The sequence below is a fragment of the Polypterus senegalus genome, chromosome 18 (assembly GCF_016835505.1).
Source record: "Polypterus senegalus isolate Bchr_013 chromosome 18, ASM1683550v1, whole genome shotgun sequence".
Classification (NCBI taxonomy): domain Eukaryota; kingdom Metazoa; phylum Chordata; class Cladistia; order Polypteriformes; family Polypteridae; genus Polypterus; species Polypterus senegalus.
This window is the reverse complement of record NC_053171.1, coordinates 14214938-14240585: the sequence shown is the minus strand read 5'-3', so window position 1 is coordinate 14240585 and position 25648 is coordinate 14214938. Positions and strand designations below refer to the sequence as shown.

The 25648-nt window shown below is 39.1% G+C and overlaps 2 protein-coding genes across 2 annotated transcripts in view; one reads left to right on the top strand and one right to left on the bottom strand.

Annotated features, from left to right (window-relative positions):
* bub1bb (BUB1 mitotic checkpoint serine/threonine kinase Bb) overlaps positions 1-1365 on the bottom strand; it is a 62550-nt gene extending 61185 nt beyond the window's left edge. The window contains exons 1-2 of the mRNA XM_039742037.1: positions 1282-1365; positions 674-838 (exon numbers count right to left, since the gene is read on the bottom strand). Coding sequence (XP_039597971.1) covers positions 674-813 — 140 coding nt within the window. The 5' untranslated portion in view covers positions 814-838; positions 1282-1365. The remainder of the gene's footprint in view (positions 1-673; positions 839-1281) is intronic.
* A 6115-nt stretch (positions 1366-7480) lies between these two features.
* On the top strand, positions 7481-21494 carry zfyve19 (zinc finger, FYVE domain containing 19). The gene is made up of 11 exons (XM_039741506.1): positions 7481-7968; positions 8250-8371; positions 10012-10065; positions 11659-11810; positions 12658-12803; positions 15253-15367; positions 15502-15714; positions 17103-17179; positions 17408-17497; positions 18411-18556; positions 20689-21494. Exons 1-11 carry the CDS (start codon positions 7915-7917, stop codon positions 20759-20761), a joined length of 1242 nt encoding a protein of 413 aa, XP_039597440.1. The 5' UTR covers positions 7481-7914; the 3' UTR covers positions 20762-21494.
* Positions 21495-25648: the final 4154 nt, after the last annotated feature.

Genomic DNA, 25648 nt, shown 5'->3' with positions numbered 1-25648 from the left:
AAGCCTCGCACTGTGGAAGATTTGAAGGAAAACATCCAACGTGAAATTCCTGCTATTCCCCCCGTGACGCTTGTCGATAAGTTCAGGAACATGGGGCGCCATGTGTTAATCCCACCTGTACTTTAAATCATAGCCATACTCCCACTTCCACACTCAACTCAGACCAGTTCGAGAGTCGGTTGTCAGTTTAACTAACGAATCTAGATCTTTGGAACGTGGAAGGAAACCAGAGTACCGACAATGACACCAAGAGCACATACAAATTCAAAGCAGTCACTGACTGGCCCAGGACTCAAAGAAACAACAGCGGCGCAAGCCACAGCACCGCCGGACGGAGAGAGACACAAGCAGAAAATCAGATTATAGTCATGTTAGCATGAGTGTTTAACAGAGACTAAAGGAAATGTATTGCTTATTTGAAGCGATGGGGTAACACTACTACTGTACTTACAGTATATAAAGCTGTCAAGAAGGTAGTATCTCACAGTATATGCTGTATATAATCATTGCATTTTTACATTAACGACTTGAGCAAGTTAAGTTCATGCTAATATGTCAGCTTTCGAACCCAAATTTTAAAATATTTTCAGCATAAAAATTGAATACGTAAAAAAAGGAGCAATTAAAAACAGTACTATAAACATGACACTCAGTCCCACACACGCTTGCTTACTGCTGTTGCTGATGAATCGGAGAATGGCTTGCTCCTTCTTGTTGCGAGAGGGCTTCTTGTAGAGCTGAAATTGTTCTGCCCTGTTTTAAAGGCTGGACATTTTCTTTGCACAGTTCCCACTCATCACCTCCTTCTGCCATGATTTTGAAGGAAAACTCACTAGGCCTGCAAAGATGGAAATGACGCAAATATTACGAGTCAAACGTTATACGTATAGTTCAAAAAAGGGCATAACTAACACAATTTTTGTCTTTGCAAATATACAATCGCAGCTACATACACATCCTATGAAACCCAAATGCGTTTTCAATCTGTATACAATTATTCAGTGTCAAATAACTTTATAGCAATATGCATCGATTTTTTTATTTGAAACAATATTACTCGTAAAATATTTTAGGTATAACCTAAAAACCAGCACCAGTAATCGAGCAGCACACCAAAACATCACTTCAATCAGAGAACAACACCCACAAACAAGCACTTTATAACAAAGCGATTTAACTTAAAATATAAAAAGTACCGATAAAATAATCAAACATTCGACGACAAAAATGACATAAGAAAATAACATCTATAAATAACAGTAATTGTTTATATCGATATACCTGAAAAACACACTTGTAGAAACTAAATAAAAAACTGTAGAGATTCAGCCAAATTTGAACTATAACCGCCTGCGCGCGTGAAGTGTGCGTAGCGGAACTCGAAAAACGTCACTTCATGCACAAGCCGATTTTTTTTTCCTACCATAATAAGAGTCTCTCGAATATGGCAGGCAAGACGGTGCGAATTGTGGAATGGTGTGTTACATAACTCAGCAAAGTAAAAGATGAAGCAAAAATGAGGGCAATTAAACAAAGACCGATAGGTGGTGTATGAATACCGACTTCCTTCATTAGACAAGCAAGTCTGCTAAATGTGTTTTCTAGTCCACAGTTTTAATTCAGATTCGGTGTTGTGTGCAAATGCCTCAATACGATTACAGTATTACTTCTGTGTCTCTATAGACTAGTGACAATTGTAAAAGTCCAACATCAGACAATGAATACATGCACTGCCAATCAATGGATTGGGGTGTTTTTCATAGAAATTCTGGGGTCTCCCAGAAATGTCCCATAGGAATTGATACCTTCTTTTTATCACAGGTTAGGTCAGGTTGGGGAGCATGCACAAGTACAGTGCATTGCTGCACTCACCACATGACGAAACAGCTTGGGATCCCAGTTGGCAACAAGGTAGACACGTGGTGCAGCTCCACCCTCCAGAAATAATCATCTGACTGCAGCAGTCAGAGGTTACGTGTTCATTCCCTTGGCCTGGTCCAGCCACTCAGGTCCTCAACAATGAGGATGCAGCGAGCCAAATCACCCTCTGGGAATCGCACCACCGGCGCTCCTTCACAATGTAGGTGATGTGCCTTATTCAGGAGTTTGTGAGCAGCCACTCATTTGACACAAAGTGACACCAGCAGTACCCAAGGATTCTCTGAAGAGACAAAGTACTGAAGGAGTCCAGTCTTCCTCTCAGGTCACTGGATAGTCGTCATGTCTCACAACCATAGTACAAAACAGGAAGCACCAGGACTCTAAAGACTTGGACCCTTATCCTTTTGCAGAGATAACAGGTGTGCCACACAAGCCTTTCCTGTGACCTCATGACCCACCATGCTGTCCCAGGCCATCTACTGACTTCATAGGAAGAGTCACCAGAGACATGAATGTCACTGCTGAGGTAAGTAGACCTCTCAACAAGATCAACACTCTCTTTGCAGACAGACAAACTGCTGATGGCTGTCCCCAAGAGGTCATTAAAGTCCTGGATCTTGGTTTTTATTAGGACACTTGAAAACCCAGACACTCAAGACTCCTCGCTCAGTCTCTCGAGAGCACTGATCAGAACCTCCATTGACTCTGTGACAATCACAGCATTGTTGGCAAAGTCAAGATCAGTGAATCTCCCTTCACCAACAGATGCCTGACAGCTGCTGGACCCCATGACTCTGCCTAACACCCAGTCCATGCAAGCATTGAACACACTCCTGACGAACCCCAGAATCAAGTGGGCAGAATGCAGAGGTTCTGCCTACACTTGGCACAGCACTCACAATACCAGTATACAGGCCAGTTATGATATCCAGTAGCTTCAGTGGGACCCCATGAAGTCTCAGGATGTCCCACAGGGCAGCTCAATCAATTGAGTCAACCACTTTATCAAAATAGACAAAGGCTGCAAAGAAGCTCTGCCGATATTTGCATTTATGATCGATGAGAACCCTCAGTTCCAGGATGCGGTCAATGGTAGACTTCTTAGGCGTAAAACCAGACTGCTCTGGTCACTGGTAGGTGAGCAGGTGATCATGGATCCTAATGAGGATGACCCTAGCAAGGATCGTACCTGGCACTACAACACCATTAAATTGATTTAGAAATATAGCCAAGGGATATCTTGTGTTGGGCGGCACGGTGGCGTGCCTGCGTGGAGTTTGCATGTTCTCCCCGTGTCTGCGTGGGTTTCCTCCGGGCGCTCCGGTTTCCTCCCACAATCCAAAGACATGCAGGTTAGGTAGATTGGCGATTCTAAATTGGCCCTAGTGTGTGCTGGGTGTGTTTGTGTGTGTCCTGCGGTGGGTTGGCACCCTGCCCAGGATTGGTTCCTGCCTTGTGCCCTGTGTTGGCTGGGATTGGCTCCAGCAGACCCCCGTGACCCTGTATTCGGATTCAGCGGGTTAGAAAATGGATGGATGGATATCTTGTGTTACTAATGGTTAGTGCTGCTTGAAAGTACTGATTTTTAATTTATTATTCACGTGTGACTGCAAAGCCCCATTTTTCAACAGCCATTTCTTCAGTATTTTAATGGTCAACTCCCTTACCTTATTGTTTGTTTGTTATGTTTAAAAGTTTATTGGTTATTAAAGAAACCTTTGTAATTGAATTAGCACTGCTGAAACTTGGTATTCTGTTGACTTGGTTTGTAAGGTCCTGGCATTCTTAAAGTTCTGTTCTGCGTTCAGAAATGGCCAAAATGAAACAGCAAGTTTTTGCTGAATGAAGTTTTACCCTGAGACAGATTACCAAGAAACTGATGATTTCACACAAAGGTGTCCATTACTGTCTTGTGAAAAGATGGCAAACTAGATCTAACCAGGATAATAACAGGAGAAGGCTTGGATGCACAACTACATAAGAGGATAAGAACATCAGATTGTGAAGTGTGACAGTGGGCTTCTTCCTTAAGTACATATCAAATACCAGTGTCATCTACAACAGAGAAAAGATGAGTCCAGAATGCTGATCATAATACTCTTTTCCAGTCATCTTCCGTCCAATGTCTGTGTCATTTTGCCCATTTTAACCTTTTTTTTTAATTACCAGTTTCAGGTATGGTTTTTTCTTTGAAACTCTGTCCCTTAAGTTAGCATCCTGGGGCCTTGTTTATTAAAACATTGAGTGGATTTGAGTGTGAAAACATGCCACGCCAAAACAAAAAAGTAGGAAAATGCATATACCAAAAAAAAAATCTGATTTATAAAATCTGGCGTACACATATTTCTATGCAATTTACCATTTATAAATCATAATCACCTTGTAACTATATGTATGTAAACTTGCCTCGAAAACCATCTTGAAACATCCATATTTGGATAATCAACCTCATACATATGCAATCCTAATGCTGCAGAACTTCATTGGCCGGTAGAGCAGCCTTCCTCCTGATGCATCGAGACTCCACTACCCGCATTCAGGAGTATCTGGTTGTGTTTTGCAACCTAGTATGCAAGATCATACTCAACATTATAGTGCCTCTGTGCTCTGGGGGCCTTGGAAAAGCATAAGGCACCATTTTCTGAGGAGGTACCCGCTATCACCTGGCACATATGAAACACGGAGGCTTCAGCTTGTTACCTTATCAACAAGCCATTCACACACGTACAGCACCATCACCTCTGTCATAGCTACTTTGCCTCAAAATAAATGAATCATGTGTTTATCCAGGCCACCCAGACACAATTTTTGGAAGTAGCATCATGGATGACTTGTGCATCAATGGAATGTCAACTGTTAACACTTAACAAAAGCAGCTTAATTCACCTTAGGTGTCCTTACTAGAATAAGAGTGCAGTAAAGTGATCTGGTTGCTTATCTGGACACTACAAATTCCTGCTTTTTTATGTATGTACACCCACATCATACACAAAGTAGATGTAGTGTCTTGTTGGTCAATTAATGGCTTCCAGCACAGCAGGCATGATGGAATGAAGCTTGGCTGAGATATTCCTGTCCTGTCGGCCGGTTTCCTGAGAAGTGACATCAGATAAAATAGGTAGATACAGTACACTGAGGTTTTTAAGTAAAATGTCTGTAGTCACAAAATGACAGGAGAACCCTGAATGGGTTGAGAATGTTATGCTACTTCACATAAACAGACCATCACACACAAAAGTAAAATGAACAAACAGGAATGTATTGTTGTTTAATTAATCTGGCTCTGCTGCGGTCATGCTGCTACAATGAAGGACTGGATTATTCCAATGGATAAAAAAGCATTTTTCATTTACAAAAACACATTTGCTCATCCATCGATCCATCCATTTATTCTTTCTCCAGTACAGAGTTACAGGGAATCTGGAATATTTGGGTTTTCCTTGTTAGAACATCAAAACATTAAGACAAAAACAGGTCAATCAGCCCAACAGAGCTCACCAGTCGTATCCACTTCCTTCAAAATAACATCAAGTTAATTTTGAAGTTCCTGAAGTTTCTACTGTCCATGATACTACATGGTCACTTATTCCATGTGTCCATGGTTCTCTGTGTGGATAAAAACCTCCCAATATTTGTGTCAAATTTACCCTTAACAAGTTTCCAACTGTGTTTCTGTGTTCCTGTAATGTATTCATTTTGTACTTTTGTACAGTGTATGTTATTTTTGGCATCACTGATTTATTTTTGAAACACCATTTTGAATCACCATTAGTGCCACTATTTGGTGATACTTTCCTTGCAGATGGTACCGTGTTGTTTATAGCGCTATGCTCAGTTGTTGATCATGTGCCTCAAATCACTTGGTGTCTAACATCACAATTCCATCACTGTAAAACATGGCAGCATGCTAGTCATAGCTTTCAAGCATATGGATTTACTAACAATAAATGATAACTTTTGCTTCATTTTCTTGTTAGAGAAATTTGTTTTGAGATTGTTCAGAACGTTGGCAAGAGGATTTTTGACTTAGATTTTTGGATTTTATTTTGGTTTTGAAAATCATTGTACGTTTTGACTTCCTGGTAATGAAGAATCCCCACTTGTTTTCAAACTATTCTTTGCCCTGTCTCTTTCTTGCTCTTTTTATCTTCTGGTTCATTTTCCTTCAGTACTTCTGAAGGCAAGCCTTTTACCCCGCAAAAGAATAACAATGGGTAAAGGCATCCAGATCAATAGTAATCAGTAATATAGTCAAGATAGACAGATAGATAAAAAAGGCACTACAGTGATAGATAGATAGATAGATAGATAGATAGATAGATAGATAGATAGATAGATAGAAACTTTATTAATCACAATAGACATTGCAGCGTTACAGGAGCAGATATAAAAACACACACATATATACATATAACTAGAATAATTTATGAGTATATTAACAAACTGTAGGTATTTTGTAAATGTAAAGTGATTATAATTACACACACTTATCAGTTACAATTTCCCAGTATAGGATTTCAGTTATTGTCACATTGTAGCATTATCACTGTCTGTTAAAATGTCTGCTAGACCGGTTAGGACAGAAAACAAGGCCACCATAGTCAAGGGGTGACTCAATATAGAGCCTGAACTGATGAGGGTAGAAACGACCTAACATAACATTCTTGGTGATGTTTCTAATGTCTGCACACCAAGCTCTCAAGTTTGCAGTTGACCACTATTATCGACTTCTGATGTCTGCCTAATTAGAAAAGACCTCTGGACTCCCCAAGACTTACCTGGGTGCAATTAAACAGAGAATGTCAAGATGTGGGATGTAAGTGCCACTGGTCTGTAGTGATTGGGTGAAAAGGTGTCAGCCTTCTTTAGTGATGAATACAGGATGTTTTGAACAGCAGCAGCATTTTATGGAGCTTTAGTACAGATTAAACATGTAGCAGAGGATACCATAAAGGTGGTCAGTACATCTCTGGAGATGTGGGCGAGAAGTTGGACTACTTGGGGAGAAGCCTACTCAAATACAAGGACAACATTCAATTTCCACACAGTCAATAGCCAGACCTCTGATCTGGACCAATAACTGTGAAAGATGAACACCACCATACAGCCCAGATTCAATGGGATGTCGTAGGTATAGTGATAACATCATAACTTATTCACATTCAGCTGGATGTGAATGCTGATGCTGTGCTATGGCGACAGACTTTTACTAAATGCCCACTGCGCACATGAAAACGGTCGCGTGCCATCATGTTCCTGTATATAGCGACAAGTACATATTTTAGGATAAGCAATACGATAAAGTTTTACGGTGTACTGTAAATCAAAGTTCGATCCCCTCTGTCACATAGCGCCAAAATAGTTCTTGATTACAACAGACGGGAAGCGAAGAATTCTGGGTAATGTAGTTCATACACGTTATAATTACTCATTTTTTTTAGAAGAGTTTTTTTTTTAAGTAGATATTATTTTTAAAACTAATGTTTGTCCTTCTTAAATGTAGGGTTTATTGCGTATTTTTTTTTTAATTATTTTTGATAGCGGTTGTGAACAATAATCTTCAAACTACACAAACCAACGGTCTTGGCAGTGACGTAAGCGCTGCGTGAAGTGACTTCCGGCTTGTCATTTATTTTTCCTGGCTTCCCGTTTATGTCAGAAAGTAGTTAACTTTTTATTTTAACATTTAGGGTTATAAAAGTAGGAAGCTTAATGTGTCATATTATAAGCGTTTGAAAATGCGATGTGAAAAATTCCGTGCTCTTCAATTAAAGACGGATCGTGACTGGACATGGTGGACTTACGTTAGTTGAAAGCGTTTTTCAGGAAAATCTGATATAACATACAAACCATGCCTACGATGTGTCGTTAAACACGCATTCATACGACTCGTTGTATGTGGAAATCTCTGTTACGGTCATCGTTCCTGGCATGATATATTACTTAAAAAAAACACCCCGTCAATGTAAGAGAAAGCAAACTTGATATATTACAGATCTTGTTATGTTAAAGTAAAAATAACAAAACCGATAGATGGATAGAAGGTGTTACTCCTGTGCCAGTAAATTTACACTCTTCAAGAAAGAGGTAATTCCCCCGACTTTTTGTCAATATGCTTGTTTTTTAATTTTTTTAATTCGGTTTACTGAGGCGGCTCTCCATTCATACACATGCACCATTACAACTTCTGCATCTGGGTGCCTCAGGATTTCGAAAATCAGGGAAGATTCTGAACAGCTTGTTTCTTAAATATTTCAAAGGCTTCCACCATACGTATGCATATTACAAGTCATTATTCATGGAACTGGTAGGACTTTATTCATCTTTTGCTTCTTTTAACCCCATCTCCCTGTCTCTCTCTCTTTCAGCTCTCCTGCAAGAACTGCCTTCGCTCAACCTGCGCCGGGTGTCTTAAATACACCATTGCTGTCCCCAGATGTGACAACACTTCCCAAAAAGTTTGTGGACGGTGCTATGAAGATCTAAAAAGGTGGCACATTCATTGCAGTAACTTTTAATATTAAAAATGTAGAGGCAGTTCTTTGTTGCTATTATGTCATATGGTAAATGAATGTTTGAATGTTGACCTTTACAACAATAGCGATTTTTTTATTTAATGAGAGTGTTAAACAATTACAAAAATCCGTATGAAATGGTCCATATAATATTTCCATGTAAATTACACTTTAGTGATACAGCAGGAAGATTTTTACAGTACAATCCAACTGATCGATGTCATTTTCTAACCTGGTTAATCCAGACCAGGGGTGTGGTGGGCTGTGGAGCTTATCCCAGGTACCACAGGGTGCAAGGCAGGAACAAACCATGGACAGGACAAACAAACACTGGGGCCAATTTCATGTCAACAAGTGTTTCTTTTTCTGTTTATATCCCTCCCTCTTCTGTGTGCATGTTTTTTCCTTTTTCTAATAGACAAGTTTAATAAACACACAGAGTTATGTGAGAGTACCCAACATTGTTACAGTGATTTCATTACATTCAGATAAGCACAATGCAGCATTGCAGTCAGTAAACACCTTACTAATTTTATTTAATTAACAGTTGTTAAGTCAGATGTGGTGTTAATTTAGGAAATAAGATCAGAGACTTCTCCCTGTTATTTGAGTAAGTTAACATCTGTAGTAGCTGCTCATCGTTTCTTATGGACAAACTGTTAAAATTTGCAGTACATGCTATTTATAATAAAAAATATGAAGAGGGAAAATGGTCATATTTCTCTTCAAGCTATAAGATGAGGTGTATCTCAACCCCTTCTTACAAGTTTATTCTGTGTTAAAATCAAAGCTTAGCCTGTTAACAGTGATTGTTCTTAGACGATCACAGTACTCTGACCATGTCCAAAATGTCCTCCTTTAATTATTGTTGAGAGAATGGAAGAACGGAAACACTTAAAATCTTAAGCCCATATCCTTGGTCTAAGAGATGTTTTGCTCTAAAAGCAACAACCACACCAATGAGCAAATTCATCAACAACAGGTCCACGGCTGTTCTCCTTATTTTGTAAAATGACTCGGAGTGAGTTGTCTGTAAATTTCAGGATATGGCAGTCCTTGTGTGAATTCTTGCAGTCATCTATGTACCTAATAAACAAAAGAGAAGATAGACAGCAACCATGAGGTGATCCAGTGGATGAGTTACGACTGCCGGAAAAAGAGCCATTAACACTCACTGTCTATGTTTTCTGAGTTAAGACATCTAGAATTCATCCCAACAAGTTAGAACCCAAACAGAAGTGACTGACCAGTTTGTCAAGCTAAAATTTTTATTATTTAATTATTATTTCACTGTGTGTGTGTTTTATGTTTATAAAAGCTTTAATAAGTTCATTTCAGTGCAGTATTGTTGTAAATATTTCTAAACCCGGTAAAGAGGTCCATGCTGTAAAAATTCACACCAGACATTATGTTTTTATTAATTAAGATTGCTTTCGGTAATGTAAACAAAATATTCTTGTGGACAAAAATACACTAAATTAGAAATGTTTAAACAAAGATCTGTTTGAAATATACTAACTCATTAATAATGCATAACAGTAAGAGTAGATCTACAAGGGAGAAGCCTAAGAAGAAGAAAAGAAAGCACTAAATTGTGCAATGTCTCTTCCTACAGTGATGGGTCCAAGAACTCTGCTTCAAAATGGTCTCCACCTGAAAACTATAAGAAGTAAGTACTGTTCATTTAGGTTGAAGTTAACTTTTTCTACGCATTTTAGTTAAATGTAGAATTGGCATTGTGGTTATATGTGTTTGTTTTCACATTCTTTCCACCAGAGTGTGATTTCTCTTTCTCCCCACCACCCACAACTCATAAATATGCATGCTAACCTATTTTAATATCTTATATGATCCATGATTTGTATCTGCATTAGAATGTTCTTTGAGGAGATAGTTTTTTATCCAGGGTTGGTTCTTGTATTATGCCCAGTGCTGTTTGAATTGACTCATGCTCCCTGTAATGGGCCAAGGTGTTTCCAAAAATAGCATACAGAATCTAGTGTATGCTATGGTCCACCAGGCCGGCACTACCACCTTAACCCAACACAGACAAGCGTGGGACACAAGTTCAAGGCACACACATTTTTATTTTCTTTTTTACTTCATGGGAAGCGCCTTCCCCCATTTCCCACAAGTACAACACAGTCTCACAAGCACAATGCCAAACGATACTCTTCCTTCTCTCTTTTCTCCTCCTCCACTCCTGTTCAAGCATCATCTTCCTCCTCCCAACTCTGGCTCCTCGATTAGTGGTTGCTGTCTCCTTTTATACTGCACCCGGGAGTACTCCAGGTGCTTGATGGGTACTCCGGGTGTGGTGGAAGAACTTCCCAAAAGGGCTCAGCAGGTCCTGCTGCAGTACCCCCTGGCAGTGCCCATGGATCCCAACAAGGCTGCACCAAACTCCGGGTCCCATGAAGCCCTACAGGAGTCCAAGGCACCACTGCAACCCAGGGGAGGCTGCCATCTACTGTCCCGGGGGAGATATCGCTCTGGCCACGCTTGCTCCCTTGGTCCTCTCAGTGTGTAGGCGTCCCAGCCGGGCAAGGGCCCCGACTGCACACTATAATGCATATGGGCATTTTGCTTTGCGCTTATCATTTTCAGCACTGCCAACAATGCCATATGTTTATCCATGATAAATCTGTTCTGTTTTTGGTTCTCAGTGTAACATCGTGTATTACACACATTTTAAGGTGAATGGTGTTTTTGAAAGATGATCAACTTAAATGCTTTTCATAAAAACATAAAAAAGGTAGATAATGTTTTCATGGCATTGTACTAACTAACATGGTTTTAACTGTGAATTTCCCCTTGGGATTAATAAAGTATCTATCTATCTATCTATCTATCTATCTATCTATCTATCTATCTATCTATCTATCTATCTATCTATCTATCTATCTATCTATCTATCTATCTATCTATCTATCTATCTATCTATCTATCTATCTATCTATCTATCTATCTATCTATCGTATACTTTAGTGCACCAGTTCCAATTTACTTACTGCACCTTCAGCTGACTGAGCTGTGAATGTTCTTAAGATACTTTATTTACCAACGTTCTTGCTCAATTTTTCCCACATAGTTAAACTTCGTATACACTGTGACTTTGAGCTGCTGAAATATTCTATATTCTCCTTTGGTGAACTTACCCTTACTATAGCAGGTGTTAGTTGATTACTTTAAAACTTTTTGTGCTTGATATTGAAACACTTTGTGCAACAGATAAGGCAGTTGGTATTGTTTGTGTTGGCAGGCGTATTGCTTCTCTAGAAACCAGACAGAATGCAAGCAAGGAACCTGCACCCCCTAAAGTAAGCCAGAGTAGTTCTCTTTTTAGAGGCCTGAGTAAGGAAGACCAGGCCATTGCTGAAAGACTGGAAAGACTAAAGATGGAAACTAAACCCAGTAAGTAATTTTGTAATTTTATGGTAAGAGATCTTCTTTAGACCTTTGACTTCTTATTAGTTATTGAAACAGATGATCGTACATCCTGCAGTCTCATGACGGCCATTTGAAATGGAGAGCTAGCTCTAGCAGATGCAGCAACAACAATCATTTAGTAACTATATTGTCAATTTTTTGCCCTTTTTTAAAAATGGTATTAAAAACAATCCATAACATAAATACTCAACCCTCACTTAACCATTGGCTTAAAGAGATATTTTAATGTTGAAGTCCTTAACTAACTAAACCCTTTTTATCTCTTGTCTGCTCCCAAAGATGGGTCACTAGGGGTCCAATAGCAGTAACAAAAAATATTTGGTGATAATGGACAGACTTGTCTGGTTCTATCTTCTAATGTAAAAAATCTAAAATATCTAATGTGTAATAATCTAAATAACGTATATTATTTATACATACCAAGACTTCTGAAATTGTATGAAGCACTTAAATCCATATGGATATATTAGGACCAAAGACAAATTTGTGTAAGGTGGATTGGTGAACTTGGGCCAAAATGGTGTGTGGTGTGTGAGTGTTTTCCTCATGATGGACTGACCCTACCTTGTTAGGCTCCAGCCCTGTGCAGACTTGGTCAGGGTGAAGTAAGTTAAAGAGATGGTATGGTACCATCTTCTAAGCTGTTGGCAATATCTTTGAAGTGTGACATTCAGTTGTTTTGTTGTGCATATGGTATATCATTTGTTGTATGCATTTCATTGGAACCCAGCTTTATGATAAATTGTGCATCACCAGAGAAGATCCCTTTCATTTATGATTGAACTAATGACATTTTTGGTTTGTACTGCAGAGTCAATACCCTCAGTAAAAGAAATAGAGACTCGACTTGCGGGCATCAAAAATGATCCACAGAAACCCATTCCTTCAGTATCTGATATATACAACAGGCTATCAGCCCTACAGGGGAAGACACAGCCAACAGAGACGCCAAAACCAGTGAGTCAGAATAATGATTTTCATGTATGATGGATTGTCTTTCTGATATTGAATGTTTTTAAGAATTAGCCACCACACACCAATCCTTTTGTCAGTAATAGCTATTTTGTCTGTTATAATATTTGAAGGGTTGAATATGAATGGATGCAGTTTTGTTGTTATTGGTGATGTAGTAGAGTGTTATTTATTTGACAATTAATAGAAGGTAAAAAGGTGCAGTGGTTAGTGCTGCTGTCTCAGTTTGTACATTCTGTTTTTTTGTTTGTTTTTACTTTTGCACTATTGCAGTTTTCATTTTTTATTGCAAAGATGTGCAGGTTAGGTTGTTTGCCATTTCTAAATTAACCTTTTATAAGTATGGCTGTGAGAGTGAGAAAGCTGTGAGCCCTGCAATACATTATTGAATCATCTAAAGTTGACTCCTGCCTTATAGGTGATGCTGCCAGGGTAGAGTGTGGTACACTATGGCTCTGGACTACATTAAAGAGATTTGAGAATTTTATTTCTGTAGATAATTATTAAGTCAGGGAAATGCAAGAAAAGCATTAGTTGAAGGGTGTGTAACTGCATTATGCATTTGTAAATCTGCTGAAGACATTTGGGAGGGTGCCACAATGTGGTAAATGAGGTGGAGGTGTTGGGAGAAACTCCATCTAATGCTCAGGTTGTCAGTAGTGGCTACATCAAAGATGTAGTAGTGTGAAGGATAGTCTGCAGGTGGTGAGGTTTTGTAGAAAGTGTGCAAGATAGTTCCAGAATGCAGATGTAGTAAATGTTATTTAGATAATAGCAGTGGAGTTGTTTTGGAGAAATTAGGGTAATTCTGATACTTAGGTGACATGTTGACTGTAGATTGATGTGCGTGAAGGTAAGAGGTCCATGGAAGAAATTCTGACTTGTAAAGAAGTTCCCCAAGCATGGAAAGGAAACATTTTTGAAATCTGTGTGGTGTGAATGGCAGAGAATGATTGGGTAAAGAGGTGGAGAGTTTGATTATGATGATAAACAAAAAACAGATGAAAATCTTTTAAAAGCACTTTTATTGAAGTTAACCCATAAAAGCATTTACTAATTTTTTAAGAGCAGTTAAATACAGTTAACATTACTGGTTATTTTTGAATTTGTACAATTTCTGTAAAAACTACACAACAAAATATTCTGTAAAGGTCTGGGTTAAATAAAAGCAGGGATTGATCCGTTATTATATACGAGGTGAGACACAAAAATAACCGGATTAGTAAAAAAATATATATTTCTTGATGAATTCCAGCATTGTAAACATTGTCACCTTCTATAGACTCCCTCTCCCTCCCAATCTCTACACCGTTCCATGCGTATCTTCCATTGATTGAAACGGAGCTGGAAGTCTTCTTGCGTGAGGCTCTTCAACAGGCTTGCTGTTTTAGTGTTCACTTCATCCATTAAAGAAAAATGTCTTCCCTTCAGGTCACTTTTGATTTTTAGGAACAAGTTAAAATCACAGGGAGCTAAATCGAGCGAACAGGGAGGATGATCGAGGACAGGAATGTTTTTGTCAGTCAACGACTGCTTTACGGAAAAAGAGAAAATTTGTGAAAAATTTGATGTTGATTCACTGTTCGATTTTTTTTTTACACCTGACATTACTGCGGCAACTCGTGTAGCGATTGTTGTGCAAATACTGACAGGGCTATTAAAAGGATATACCTAGCCGGTTGGCGGTCTGAGAGGGCGTGTAGGAGGGGATATTTTCTTCTATAATACGCTACCATGGCCGTGCGTTTGTCTGTCCAGGATTTTAAATCACCTGTAGCTCGCAAATCGTTTGAACTATTGACCTGAAATGTGGTACACATATACTACGTGACGTCTACTATCTGCTTTCGGGGTGATGATTGACCTCTAAGGTAACCCGTTTTTTAAATTTTATTATTGTAGAATCAACTCTTTCCATTGGCCAACAGGGCGGTGCATGTGTCTGGGCTCTGTTCTCATCCCTACCACCTTTGCCGTCACTTCCTCTACCTCTTCATATCTTAAATCATTCTTGAGGCAGATTGAAGACTTAAGTGCCAGCTTAAGTAAAAAATTAAGGAAAACGTACTAACTAATGGCAACACAAACACGGACTTAATCAGTTTTAACGCGAAAAGATGCCAACGAAAGAAGAGAAGAAGCAGGCCGCCTGGGTGGAGAAAAGAAGAGCTGCTCGGGAAGCAGCAAGCACATCAGCCTCTGAGCAAACGAAAGATAAACGTATAGAGAAAGAGGATGAAAACTATAAGTCAAGTGTATTCGTGCAGTGCGCCGTTACTGTCTAGTAGTTCAATGATTCACGTCTAGCCAACCTCTAGACAGTTTTCCAAAAAAGCCTCAAGCCCAATCCGGTTATTTTTGTGTCTCATCTCGTAAATGACTTGGAAAAAATACCAGCAGACAACACTAAGGTTGAAAATGTTTTGTATTTCAGCCTCAGCAGCGTCCAGACCTGACAACACAAACTGAACAGGTCAACAGTCTGATAACCCAGATGACTGAGGAAATAGAAATTGACAGCAACACTGAACCCCAGTCACAGTCAGAAGGTACATTCGATAATGGTTCTTGGTTTAGCTAGACAAGATATCAGTCTTCTGCACAGTCTTCTTTATTTAGTTTGTTCATTTTAACAAACTGTTTTAACACTGCTTAAAACTAAACAAGTTCTGGGTCCATACAGGCAGTGACAGCCAGTTAAACAACTTGAATAAAGGTAGTGACTTTCTGGAGGAAAATCTTGATGCTCAGGAAAATGAAAAGCAGCTGGAAGAAGAAAAGAGCAGAATTCTGGAGGAAGCAATGGCAGAGCTGAAACAAGACAATATCCATCAGGAGCAAGTTTTGCAGATGGCTAGGAGGCTAGCTTGCCTTAAAGGAGAGGACCCCAATTCAGGTATGTGAGTATATGTGGGAGATGGCTAATGCAGATTTCTTTATTTTAAAAAAGTTAACTTCTAAATGAGTGAAATGCCAAACTTCTAAATGAGTGAAATGCCAGACTCCAGTGTTCCTCAGAATTGCCTTGAGGAAAAATGGCAAGGGTTGTAATCATTTACTAGCCTTCAAAGATCCAAGTCAGAAGCCCAAAATATATAATGTCTGTTAAAGCAAATGTCAGACAAAAAAATATGTTCACAGACAACGTACAGTAGCTTAAGTACACAAGATGGAGGTAAATGCAGCTCGTCAATTATAAAACAACTGTTCTCACTTACCCTGTAAATGATTCATTGCCATATTTTTACTGTTAGTAGCCTAGTAACAGTGGTAGGAATGAGAGATTTATTTATTACAGATAACTATCTGTTTATGCGTTAAAATATTTATGTTTCACTTAAACTGTTAACATTACAGATCTTGCAGCTCAGTGTGTATTTTCCAGAGTAGGATTTGCCACCACCTATTTGTTTTAGCAGCCTTTAATGTAATATCCACTAGTTTATAACACATAATGGACATTACATATTGTAAGAGAAATAAACATCTGCCTCACATGTTGAATTTAGAGATCAATGGTATGTTTGTTTTATTGTTGACAAAAATATGAATTGTCATGAAAAAGCAAAATCTAAACACCGTAATGTGGTGAACATGACATTGTAGGTAGAGTGGTGATGACTAATTTAGCACATTCATTTGTTTAAAGTTTAATGAGGTGAAAACGTGTGGGCATTTTAATTTGTCTGTGTAAGTTAGGCCTAAACTGGATTGAAAGAATGGGTTTTTTAAGTTTTTTTTTTTTTTGGAAGTTTAATTCCTTGTTTCCTTGTGTTCCTTGTTCCTGATTTCATTCTGACGACAATACTTCAGCTGGTTTTTGTTTGCACATTTAAATCTGGAGTTTTATTTTACATGTATGTGATATACTGTATATAAAAACAAATAAACATCTCTCAATTACAAAGACTGCTTAATCCAGTTCAGCCTAATTGGCAGCTGTATCCTATCTGGACAGCATTAGGTGCAAGGCAGGAACCCACTTTAAACAGGGCCGTAGTCAGTCAATTGGCACACTCGCATATATATATCCACACTGTCTCACTCACGCCAGGTTCATTTAGCATCACCAGTCAGCCTGGCTTGTGTATCTTTGGGATGTGGTATAAAGATACAAGAAGAATATGCAGACTGTACACAGATAGTAACTGGGCTGGGATTCAAGCTCAGCTGTCTGAAGCAATACAGTAGTAGAGGGTGACTCTGTGTTGTCCTGAAAGATAAAACAAATGTAGAATACTGTTGCATGAAAGATGCTGCCATTTCTTATTTTTCTTATATTAGTTTCTGCAGTAAATTATAAACCACCAGACAGTGATGAAGAAACGGAGGAAGAGGCTGTGCAACGAATTCTAAAGCAGGTACACTGTGCAGGCAATGGAAATTTAAAGCCGATGCCACATCATAGCTGAAAGTGTATATTACATTTTTTTGCTGTTGTTGAGTCTATTTGGACTTATGATAGTTATCATAGTTAATTTATTTGGACTGCTTTAATCATTAAACTAGATGGTTGGTTAAGCAGATATTACAACCTTAGGTGTTGTGAAGAGTAGCAATAACTAAAAGAATGCTTTACTTTTTAACAGTTGTCTGAAGAAGCACAATTAGATGAGGCCAGCAACTACAACATTCCTCCTGAATGTAGTGCAAGTTTGCAGAAGCCAAAAGTGAAGAAGGTAATGACACTTAGAGGGGAATTGAGGCCCTGTTGCTTGGCAAACCATTTAAGTTTTACATTTTAGTGTATTTTAATGCTTTCTAATGCTGTAGTGCATGACATTTTTAAGTGCTGTGGACACTTCTCATGGTGTAGCTTTGTTTTTGGTGGCTCGTGTACTGCTTATATAATAAAACCCCTTTAGTGACCTTAGTCAGGTTTTCTTTCAAAAGAGCTTATGTGAAAGATGTTGCTACTGAATTCATGTAATATTGAAATGCTTTGTCTTAAAAATTTAATGCTAATATGTTGTACTTTTGCAACTGCATCCATCTGATATTTCAAGTTTGGGATACCTGTGTTTCTTAAGCTTCAGAATTTTTTTTTTCTTTCCAAAATGTGAATATAAAATACTGTATGTAAAAGACTTTATTTTTAGATAGTGTTATTCCCCAAAAAGGAGAGGGAAAAGCCATAAAAACAACCTTCATTCAAACATAAAGACTATTAATGATTAATTAAAGATTAATACAAAAATTTTAAATTTGTCAAAAATGTAATTCAGAAATAATAAAAAAAATCTAAACATCAAAGAAGCAACCTTATTAAAACATTTTCAAAAGAAAAGCAAGAATTCAAAGAGAAGAAAAGAAAAACAAAGGCAATTAAAATTTATTTAGTTACATTTTTTTACATATTATTTGTTATGTAAAGGATTTTAAAGTGATGCATTTCGTTACATTAACTTACAGATCATTGGTGAAGACTGACCTGACCTGTCTGTCTGTCTTTCTGTCTATCTATCTATCTATCTATCTTATACTGCCTACCTACCTACCTACCTACCCTCCTTCCCGGCATTTCTACTATCTGACAAATTCAGTATTCTGAAGTGTGTTTAGTAACTAATATCTGTTTAACTTTTGCTGAAGACGCTGTCTCCTGCAATTACAAAGAAGTCTGTTGGTGCACATGACAGTGATGATGAAGAGCTGCCATGGTGCTGCATCTGTAATCATGATGCTACAATTCGTTGTCTCTCCTGTGATGATGATCTTTACTGCTCCAGATGTTTCAGGTATACTATACATTCATTAAGAGATACACTATTCATTTAAGGCATTGGATTTAGATATATAATACAGTGTGTGAGTTTATTTATTTATTCCCTTTTTAATATATTAAATTTTACTGATCAAACAAAAAAATAAGTCATATTACCTGACCGTTGGCTTGTGACACTACATATATAAAAGGATTCAAGACAAGTGAGACAGACAAATACTGTATGTGACACAGTAGAGGCTGCTCCTAATTCATTTAGAGGTTTGCTGGGGTTTTTTGATTTTACTGGCTTTTGGTTTTAGTGTTAGAGTCTAATATTATGCTCCACCAAAAACAAATCAGTTTTATTATCTGTTACCTCCTAAACGCAGTTTTTCAAAATGTGTTTAAAAAGCCAACCATACCTTGCAGGGTTATTAGAAATCCTCTTTAAACATGAAATGTGATGGCAGGGCAGAAAATGCTGCCCAGGTTTGGTTTACAATTACATGACCAGAATGTAATTGTTAGAGGTTAGGCGTGGAGTTAACTGTCATCTGCAGAATGACCTTAATAACTTTTGGAATATTCCACCTTTTCATGGGTGGGTTCAAAGTCCTTTATATTCAGGTGGCCATTCTAGAACTCTGATTTTTGTTTTGATACAAGTGGAGTTCTGCGTCTCTTTCACAGTACTAGGGGGCTCCGCCCCCTGCTTGCTTCACTCCCGCACCCCTGGGTTTGGTTTACCGGATATACAATTTAAAGAGATTGTTATTTTCATGGGAATTGTAACATATGCATTATTTTCACTTTTACTTTAAAACTTTTGTAAAAACAATATTTGGAATTAACTTTTCTTCAAGATTGCATTGAATTTTGATTCCGTGTTTGGACTTAACATCGTGACAACGCAACATATAACTGCCTTTGAGTAAATATCATTTCTTTCTCTCTAATAAATAAAACAACTTTCTCGAATGTTTGTCCACGCTCCTTCTTCTTCACTTTGTCATTGATGTGTCATCTAGAATGTATAAAATTATTGTCCTGATAAAATTTATAAGAGCTGAGAGCACAGGAAGTGTGTCTGACAAAAACATTCACACGACTGAGGTTAGATGACTGTGGGCTTGTTTGAAAATAGTTGTAAGTAGGGCGTGACTTGAAAGAAACTCATGTTGAAAGTCTCCGTCTCATGGGACTTCATACTGCAACAACGTTTTTGGAATCTTTTAATTCTCGCTGGCAACACGAATTAGACGATCTACAAGTCTCCGACTTAAAGTTTAAATTCGAACAATATATTCAATCACTTTTCGCTGTTTTGTCATTTCACTAAGTAATTATTTTCGTTTGTTTGTGCTAATGCAATCTTTCCTATCCTTTTTTTTTTTTTTGAGACGTTTGAATTTTCGTACTTCCATTATCTCTAACCTGATGTGCATTTGTACCGCGTCAAAGTTTTTGAATTCTTTACAACGGTCTACTTTGTCATCTACTCTTTGTCCTTTATTTCCGGCCCCGGACATGATTAAATCTCTTTCTCGCGGGACATATAAAGCAGGTCACGTTGTTGTGGTATGGGGATTGAACGCACACTAAGGAGATGCAGGCGGATCATCTGCTGGCTTGCTGCGTGTTCTGTTTGTCGCGCTGTGTGTCAGTCATTTAAACGCCTGCACAACAGCTGTCCTTTTGTCTCAATGCCTTGTCTTGCGTGACGTCAAAGTGTCTTCTGAGAAGATCACGTCTCGCCTCTGTCCCAAGATTTTTTTTTTTTTACAAAAGAGAGATATTTCCTGTTGTCTCACAGTTTTACACTTGTGTGATTTTGAACTTCATTATGTATACATTTTAGAACAATGGTAACATTGATCTTGAGGTCAATGATGTGGTACAACCCAGAAGATATTACATATTCATTAAACACAAAATCCACTAAAAGACACACTTTGCCATTTTTCTAACATGACCAGTTGTAGTGAAAATGTGCACTAGCTGAGGTCACCTGGTACAGAACTAAATGGTATTAGTTAATAAATCTGTTGCCAACTTTAGTATAAATAAGTGAGTCAAGCTGTTTTTATGTCTTTCTTTCCAAACAAACTTTTAAAACTTTCTTCAACCTTAAATGCCCTTGTTTTTGTTTGTTTTTAACAACAGGGAAGGGCATGACGCGTTTGATAGAAAAGAGCATAAAATAACACGTTATCAGCCTCCAAAGAAACCGAAGTAACTGTGGAAGAGTCTTTGCAGTCGGTTAGTGAAAGGACAGCCGCAAGACAAAAGTGCAACTAGTCCCGCAGACTTGAAGGATTTGAGAGCTGAAGATTTAATGAAGAAAAAACACTTTGGTAACTGGTGTGATAATATAAATTGTTATGAAGCTGCCAATAATCCTACTGGGGATGGCTTTGTATGTCCCCAGAATGTTTGTTATTATATTGATTGATTTATTGCACTTACAAATACAGATTATCAAAGGCTCCATAAAGGACAGCGGTACGTGAGAAACTGTGTGAAAATGTGCGTTATTTTAATATTTGGGGGCTTGTGTATCAAAGTGCAAGCAGGGGGTGTATGCTGTCTGTCAAGAATATTATTAATTATTGCCAAAAGCAGAAGTTACTATTGTGTATGAAAGTGAGGTTTTCATTCTAACAAATTTATATATTTCTCTCTCTTAAAAGTACTATGCACTACAAAGCATATTTAATGCTTCTCTATCCATATCTTAAATTAGCTTCACTTTCATATGCAAAGAAAGATGTTGCTGGTGTAGGGAATGCAAATCTGTCAAAAATTAGTTTGCAGTCTAATCTAGAACTCTGATTCGATTCTACTGAGGGACTTTTCTACTTAGGTCTATAAACTAAAAATGTATTTTTGTGAGAAAATACAGACTTTGTATACCATGCGTCCTCTGCTATGGAAATAAAGTAATGCATTACATGCCTAAAAGAAGCAGAGAAACAGTCTCTATATCATATTTTGACTTCCTTTCAGGTGTATTGGACGAAGTATCCTGAACAGCCTGTCTTTATGAACATACTCTGGGCCCTTTGTATACATAATCATAAGGACGACTTCAGAATATTTATAAAGATAAGTTAGTAGTACTAGGGTGTTGTACCGTGTTAGCCATTATGAATGTAGTGAGAAGTTAAGTGAAATGACAGCTTTTTTTTTGGCTAACTAAAAATATTACAATATGCAAGCTTTCGAGGCAACTCCTCTCATCTCATTACATCTTGCCTGAAGAAGGGGCCTGAGTTACGCCATCACGTCAACATGGACCAGAATCTAAAAGCAGCATTTTGTGGAAGTCATGCTATGAAGAACTGAGGCTGTTTTGGGAGCAAAAAGGAGACCCTGCCCAGTATTAGTGCATAGGATATGCACAGTGAGCCTACGTGTGACGTATACACATTAGTATTGGTAAGCGTTTGTCTTGTATGCATTTACTACTAATGTTAAGTTTGAGAAAAAAATCACCAGTCACCATTTTGGTTTCATTTGGATTCTGTTAGTAGTTTTTTGTTATTTGTGCCCATTTCTCAATATAGCAAGTGTTTTTCAATCAAGTATCCTGTAAAACACTTATTGTCTGCAGATTTGATTTCTCTTGAAGAAAAAAATGTTTTGGATGTTGGGAAGAGAGAGTGGAGAGGCACCCACCACACGGAAAACCGCAGCTGTGCCACAGGTGCTGAGGTTTTTTTACAGTGTCAATCCTGCCAACAACCCCCAAGTTTTCTTTCCAAGTTAGAGGACGTGCTTGCAGGACTGGATGCAGATTAATGTATTAATGTCATACCCCGGATGGAACAGTTGCAGGTTAAGGGTCTTGTGCAGGGGCCCAACGGAGTGGAGTCACTTCTGCCGTTTATAGTATTCCAATACCTAGCCTTTGACCCGCCACTCTGCCCTTTTTCCTGTTGGAAAGGATTCCCAGATAAGTTAAACCTACTTTTGTGGTCCTAGGATATTCAAGGAACATTCCGGTAGCTCTTGAAAAATATTCTGAATCTTAATTCTCATATGTCCCACTAGGTGGCAGCATTGTGTATTTCTAAATCTTGCTCTTTGTAATCTCATTGAAAAAGAAATTCTTTCAATGTTTTGCACCCTGCATTTGAAGCTGATTTGAAATGATATTCTGACACCCCTTTCCAGTGACACCATGACTCCCCCCGTGCTCCTTCAGTTTGTCTACTGACTTCATAGGAAGAGTCACCAGAGTCATGAATGTCGCTGCTGAGGTAAGAGAAACTCTCGACAAGGTGGACATTCTCACTGCAGATGGAGACTCCTTCTTCTTCTGGCTACTCCCGTTAGGGGTTGCCAAAGCGGGTCATCTTGTTCTTTTGCCCCCATCACCTGCCTGTCCTCTCTCACCACATCCATAAACCTTCTTTTAGGCCTTCCTCTTTTCCTCTTCCCTGGCAGCTCTATCCTTAACATCCTTTTCCCAATATACCCAGCATCTCTCCTCTGTACATATCCAAACCAAAGCAATCTTGTCTCACTGACTGTCTCCCAACTGTCCACCGCAGATGGAGACTCTATACCATCAAAATCATTTATCGTGTCTGATTACGCCTGAGCCACAACGTTTTTGTTGTTGCTATAAATTAACCTGAAATGCCTAAAGTCAACGGTATTTGGCTCAGAATGGTCTGCTCAATGTTGTGTAATGATAAAATGTGAAAACCTCCAAGGTGGCAACTGCTTTTTGTAGGTGCTGTCCTGTAATATGAATGGTGGCACAGTGCCACTGCAGCCTCTTAGCTTAAGAAGACTGCGTTTAAACCCAAGGCCTGGTAGCTGTCTTCATCGTGTTGGTCATAATAGTTTCTTCTCTGGTTATCTGTTTTTCCTAACACATTACAGAAGTGTGCGCAGGTCAGATTAACTGGGGGCTGTCAGTTATGCCAGTGCATGAGCGTGTGCTGTAATCAGGGATGTGGCACAGAACTCTGGGGGCCGTTTCCTCTCGATCCACGTCTGTCACACATCCTTTTTATTCCAGGCTTCCAGTGAGTCCTGGGTAATCGTTACCCCCCCCATAATACAACGCCCATGGCTGTAATGGACTGGCATCCTAAGTTCTAATCTTGCAGCTGGTGTTGCCACCCCAGAGTCCTTGAGCTCTGTTAATGGTTATGGAAGGTTATGAATGGCTGGTGAGATGTTATATGAGTCAAAAGGCCTTTGGTTTAATACGACTAACATTTACATTTCCAGTAAAAGACAGATTTAAAAAAAGAACAACCAATGTAACTTGTACTTAAAACGGCCTGACAATTCTTTTCTTTAATACAGCAGTTGAAATGCTTACCAAAGAAATGAATTGTTAATTAGTGTCATAAAAACGGCAGGAATGTGGAAGCATGTGATTTTTCCGAATTCCAACTGTGTCTTTAGATGTTTAACCATTAGCTGAAAACCTGTTAAGTGTACCGGCTACTGCTGGAAATAACAGCACAGGCCAGGCTTCCTCCTGGTGGTGAGCTGACAGTGGGCCGTGGGGGGTTTTGGGGCTTTTTTTATTTAAATTTTTTTTTAAACCCCAGACTGATCAGCCCTCTGCCTCGTTCAGGGTCTGTCCCAGCATTTCTTTAAGTAGCGCGCTCTGTAGTGTGGGATTTATGAAGCCATGGTCCACTCCTACCTTTAAATGAACTCCTTGTTTAATTAGTCAGCTGAATATTGTGTGAACAGCAGGGGGCGTTGCAGCACCCCAAACACAAGTCCTGGGTTCAAGCAATCGATTTATTGTACAAAATACTTTTACAGGCCATTCAAAATCGCAAGCCCAGACACAATTCTTCCTTTTCGCTCTTTCTCCCTTCCTTCCTTCCTCCCTCCAGGTGAGTGTTGTCCAGCTTCTCTCCCGACTCCGACTCACCTGTACTAAAGCGGAGTTGCTTCCTTTATGCAGGACACAGGAGTAATTCCAGTGCCATGAGGCTGTTCACCAAAAGCACTTCTAGCTAAGGTGAAAGGCCAGGGGCGGACTGGCCATTAGGGCATTTGGGCAATGCCCGGTGGGCCGCGGACTCTGGTCTGGTCATGGGTTGGCCGTTTCATGAAATAAATGTTATGTACTGGTTACTGTTTGACATTAAAATTAATTTTCTAAACTACTAAACATTATCTGTCCGGTACTGCGATTTTATATAGTCCTGTATAATATACCGTATTACGTCATCAAGTTGTTTTAGTTGTCAGTACACAACGTTGCAGCGAAAAATTTGGTCAAAACTGCCTTTTGCCGATTTTTGTTTCGATACCGCTACATTCCGGTTAGCATATACATTCTTGCAATTTATTTTATCTCATATCTAGTATTTAAATTCTTTGGTACTAATAATTAGTTTAGATGATGTATTATGCACTTTATTGTTCTCTGATTGTTGGTGTGAGCGATAATTAGTGGCTTTCAGCTGCGATTATTAGCATGATGAAATAAAGTTATAAAGCACAGGATAGGAATTTTTCATATTAGGATGGAACATTTTATAGTTTATCATTAAGTTAATGAAACATTTCAATCGTGAGGTTTTCATTATAACCTTGATTATAATGTGAACGCTGGCCCCAGCACAGACAGACGGACGACATATTTTTCACCACACACTGTTTATTATCCACTATATACAAGTTATGCACTCACGCAACCCCAGTGCCTTCAGCACCGAATTCCCCAAAAGTCCAGGGCCCACAGTCACTGTGCCTTTCCTCTGGCCGCCTCCTGTCCTTTCTCCAGCTCCGTCTTCTGCCTCCCGACTTCCACCAAATGACTGGAGGGAGGCGGCCCCTTAAATAATGCCCCGGATGAGCCCCAGGTGTTTCCGGCCTCTTCTCCTTAGCCACGCCCCAGTGTGGCGGAAGTGTCGGCTGCTTTCCTGGCAGCTCTCCGGGCGCCACACAAAGTCTTCCCCCCGGCACTTCCTGGTGTGGCGGAAGTGCCCGGCTCCCGGGATAATTAGGCACCGGGGCGCCGCCTGGCGGTGGCCACGGGTCCCTACAGGGCTGGGATTCCAAGCCCTGTACCCGTGGTCCCCTACACAACCAAGACGGACGCCCCCTCGCGGTCTGGAGGAGGCACAAGCCCGCC

Excerpts from the sequence above, each read along its gene's own strand:
- zfyve19 (XM_039741506.1), top strand. The coding sequence starts at position 7,915 with ATGGATAGAAGGTGTTACTCCTGTGCCAGTAAATTTACACTCTTCAAG. Across the intron at positions 12,804-15,252 it reads CAACAGAGACGCCAAAACCA|CCTCAGCAGCGTCCAGACCT; the intron begins GTGAGTCAGAAT and ends TTTGTATTTCAG. Across the intron at positions 15,715-17,102 it reads AGGAGAGGACCCCAATTCAG|TTTCTGCAGTAAATTATAAA; the intron begins GTATGTGAGTAT and ends TTCTTATATTAG.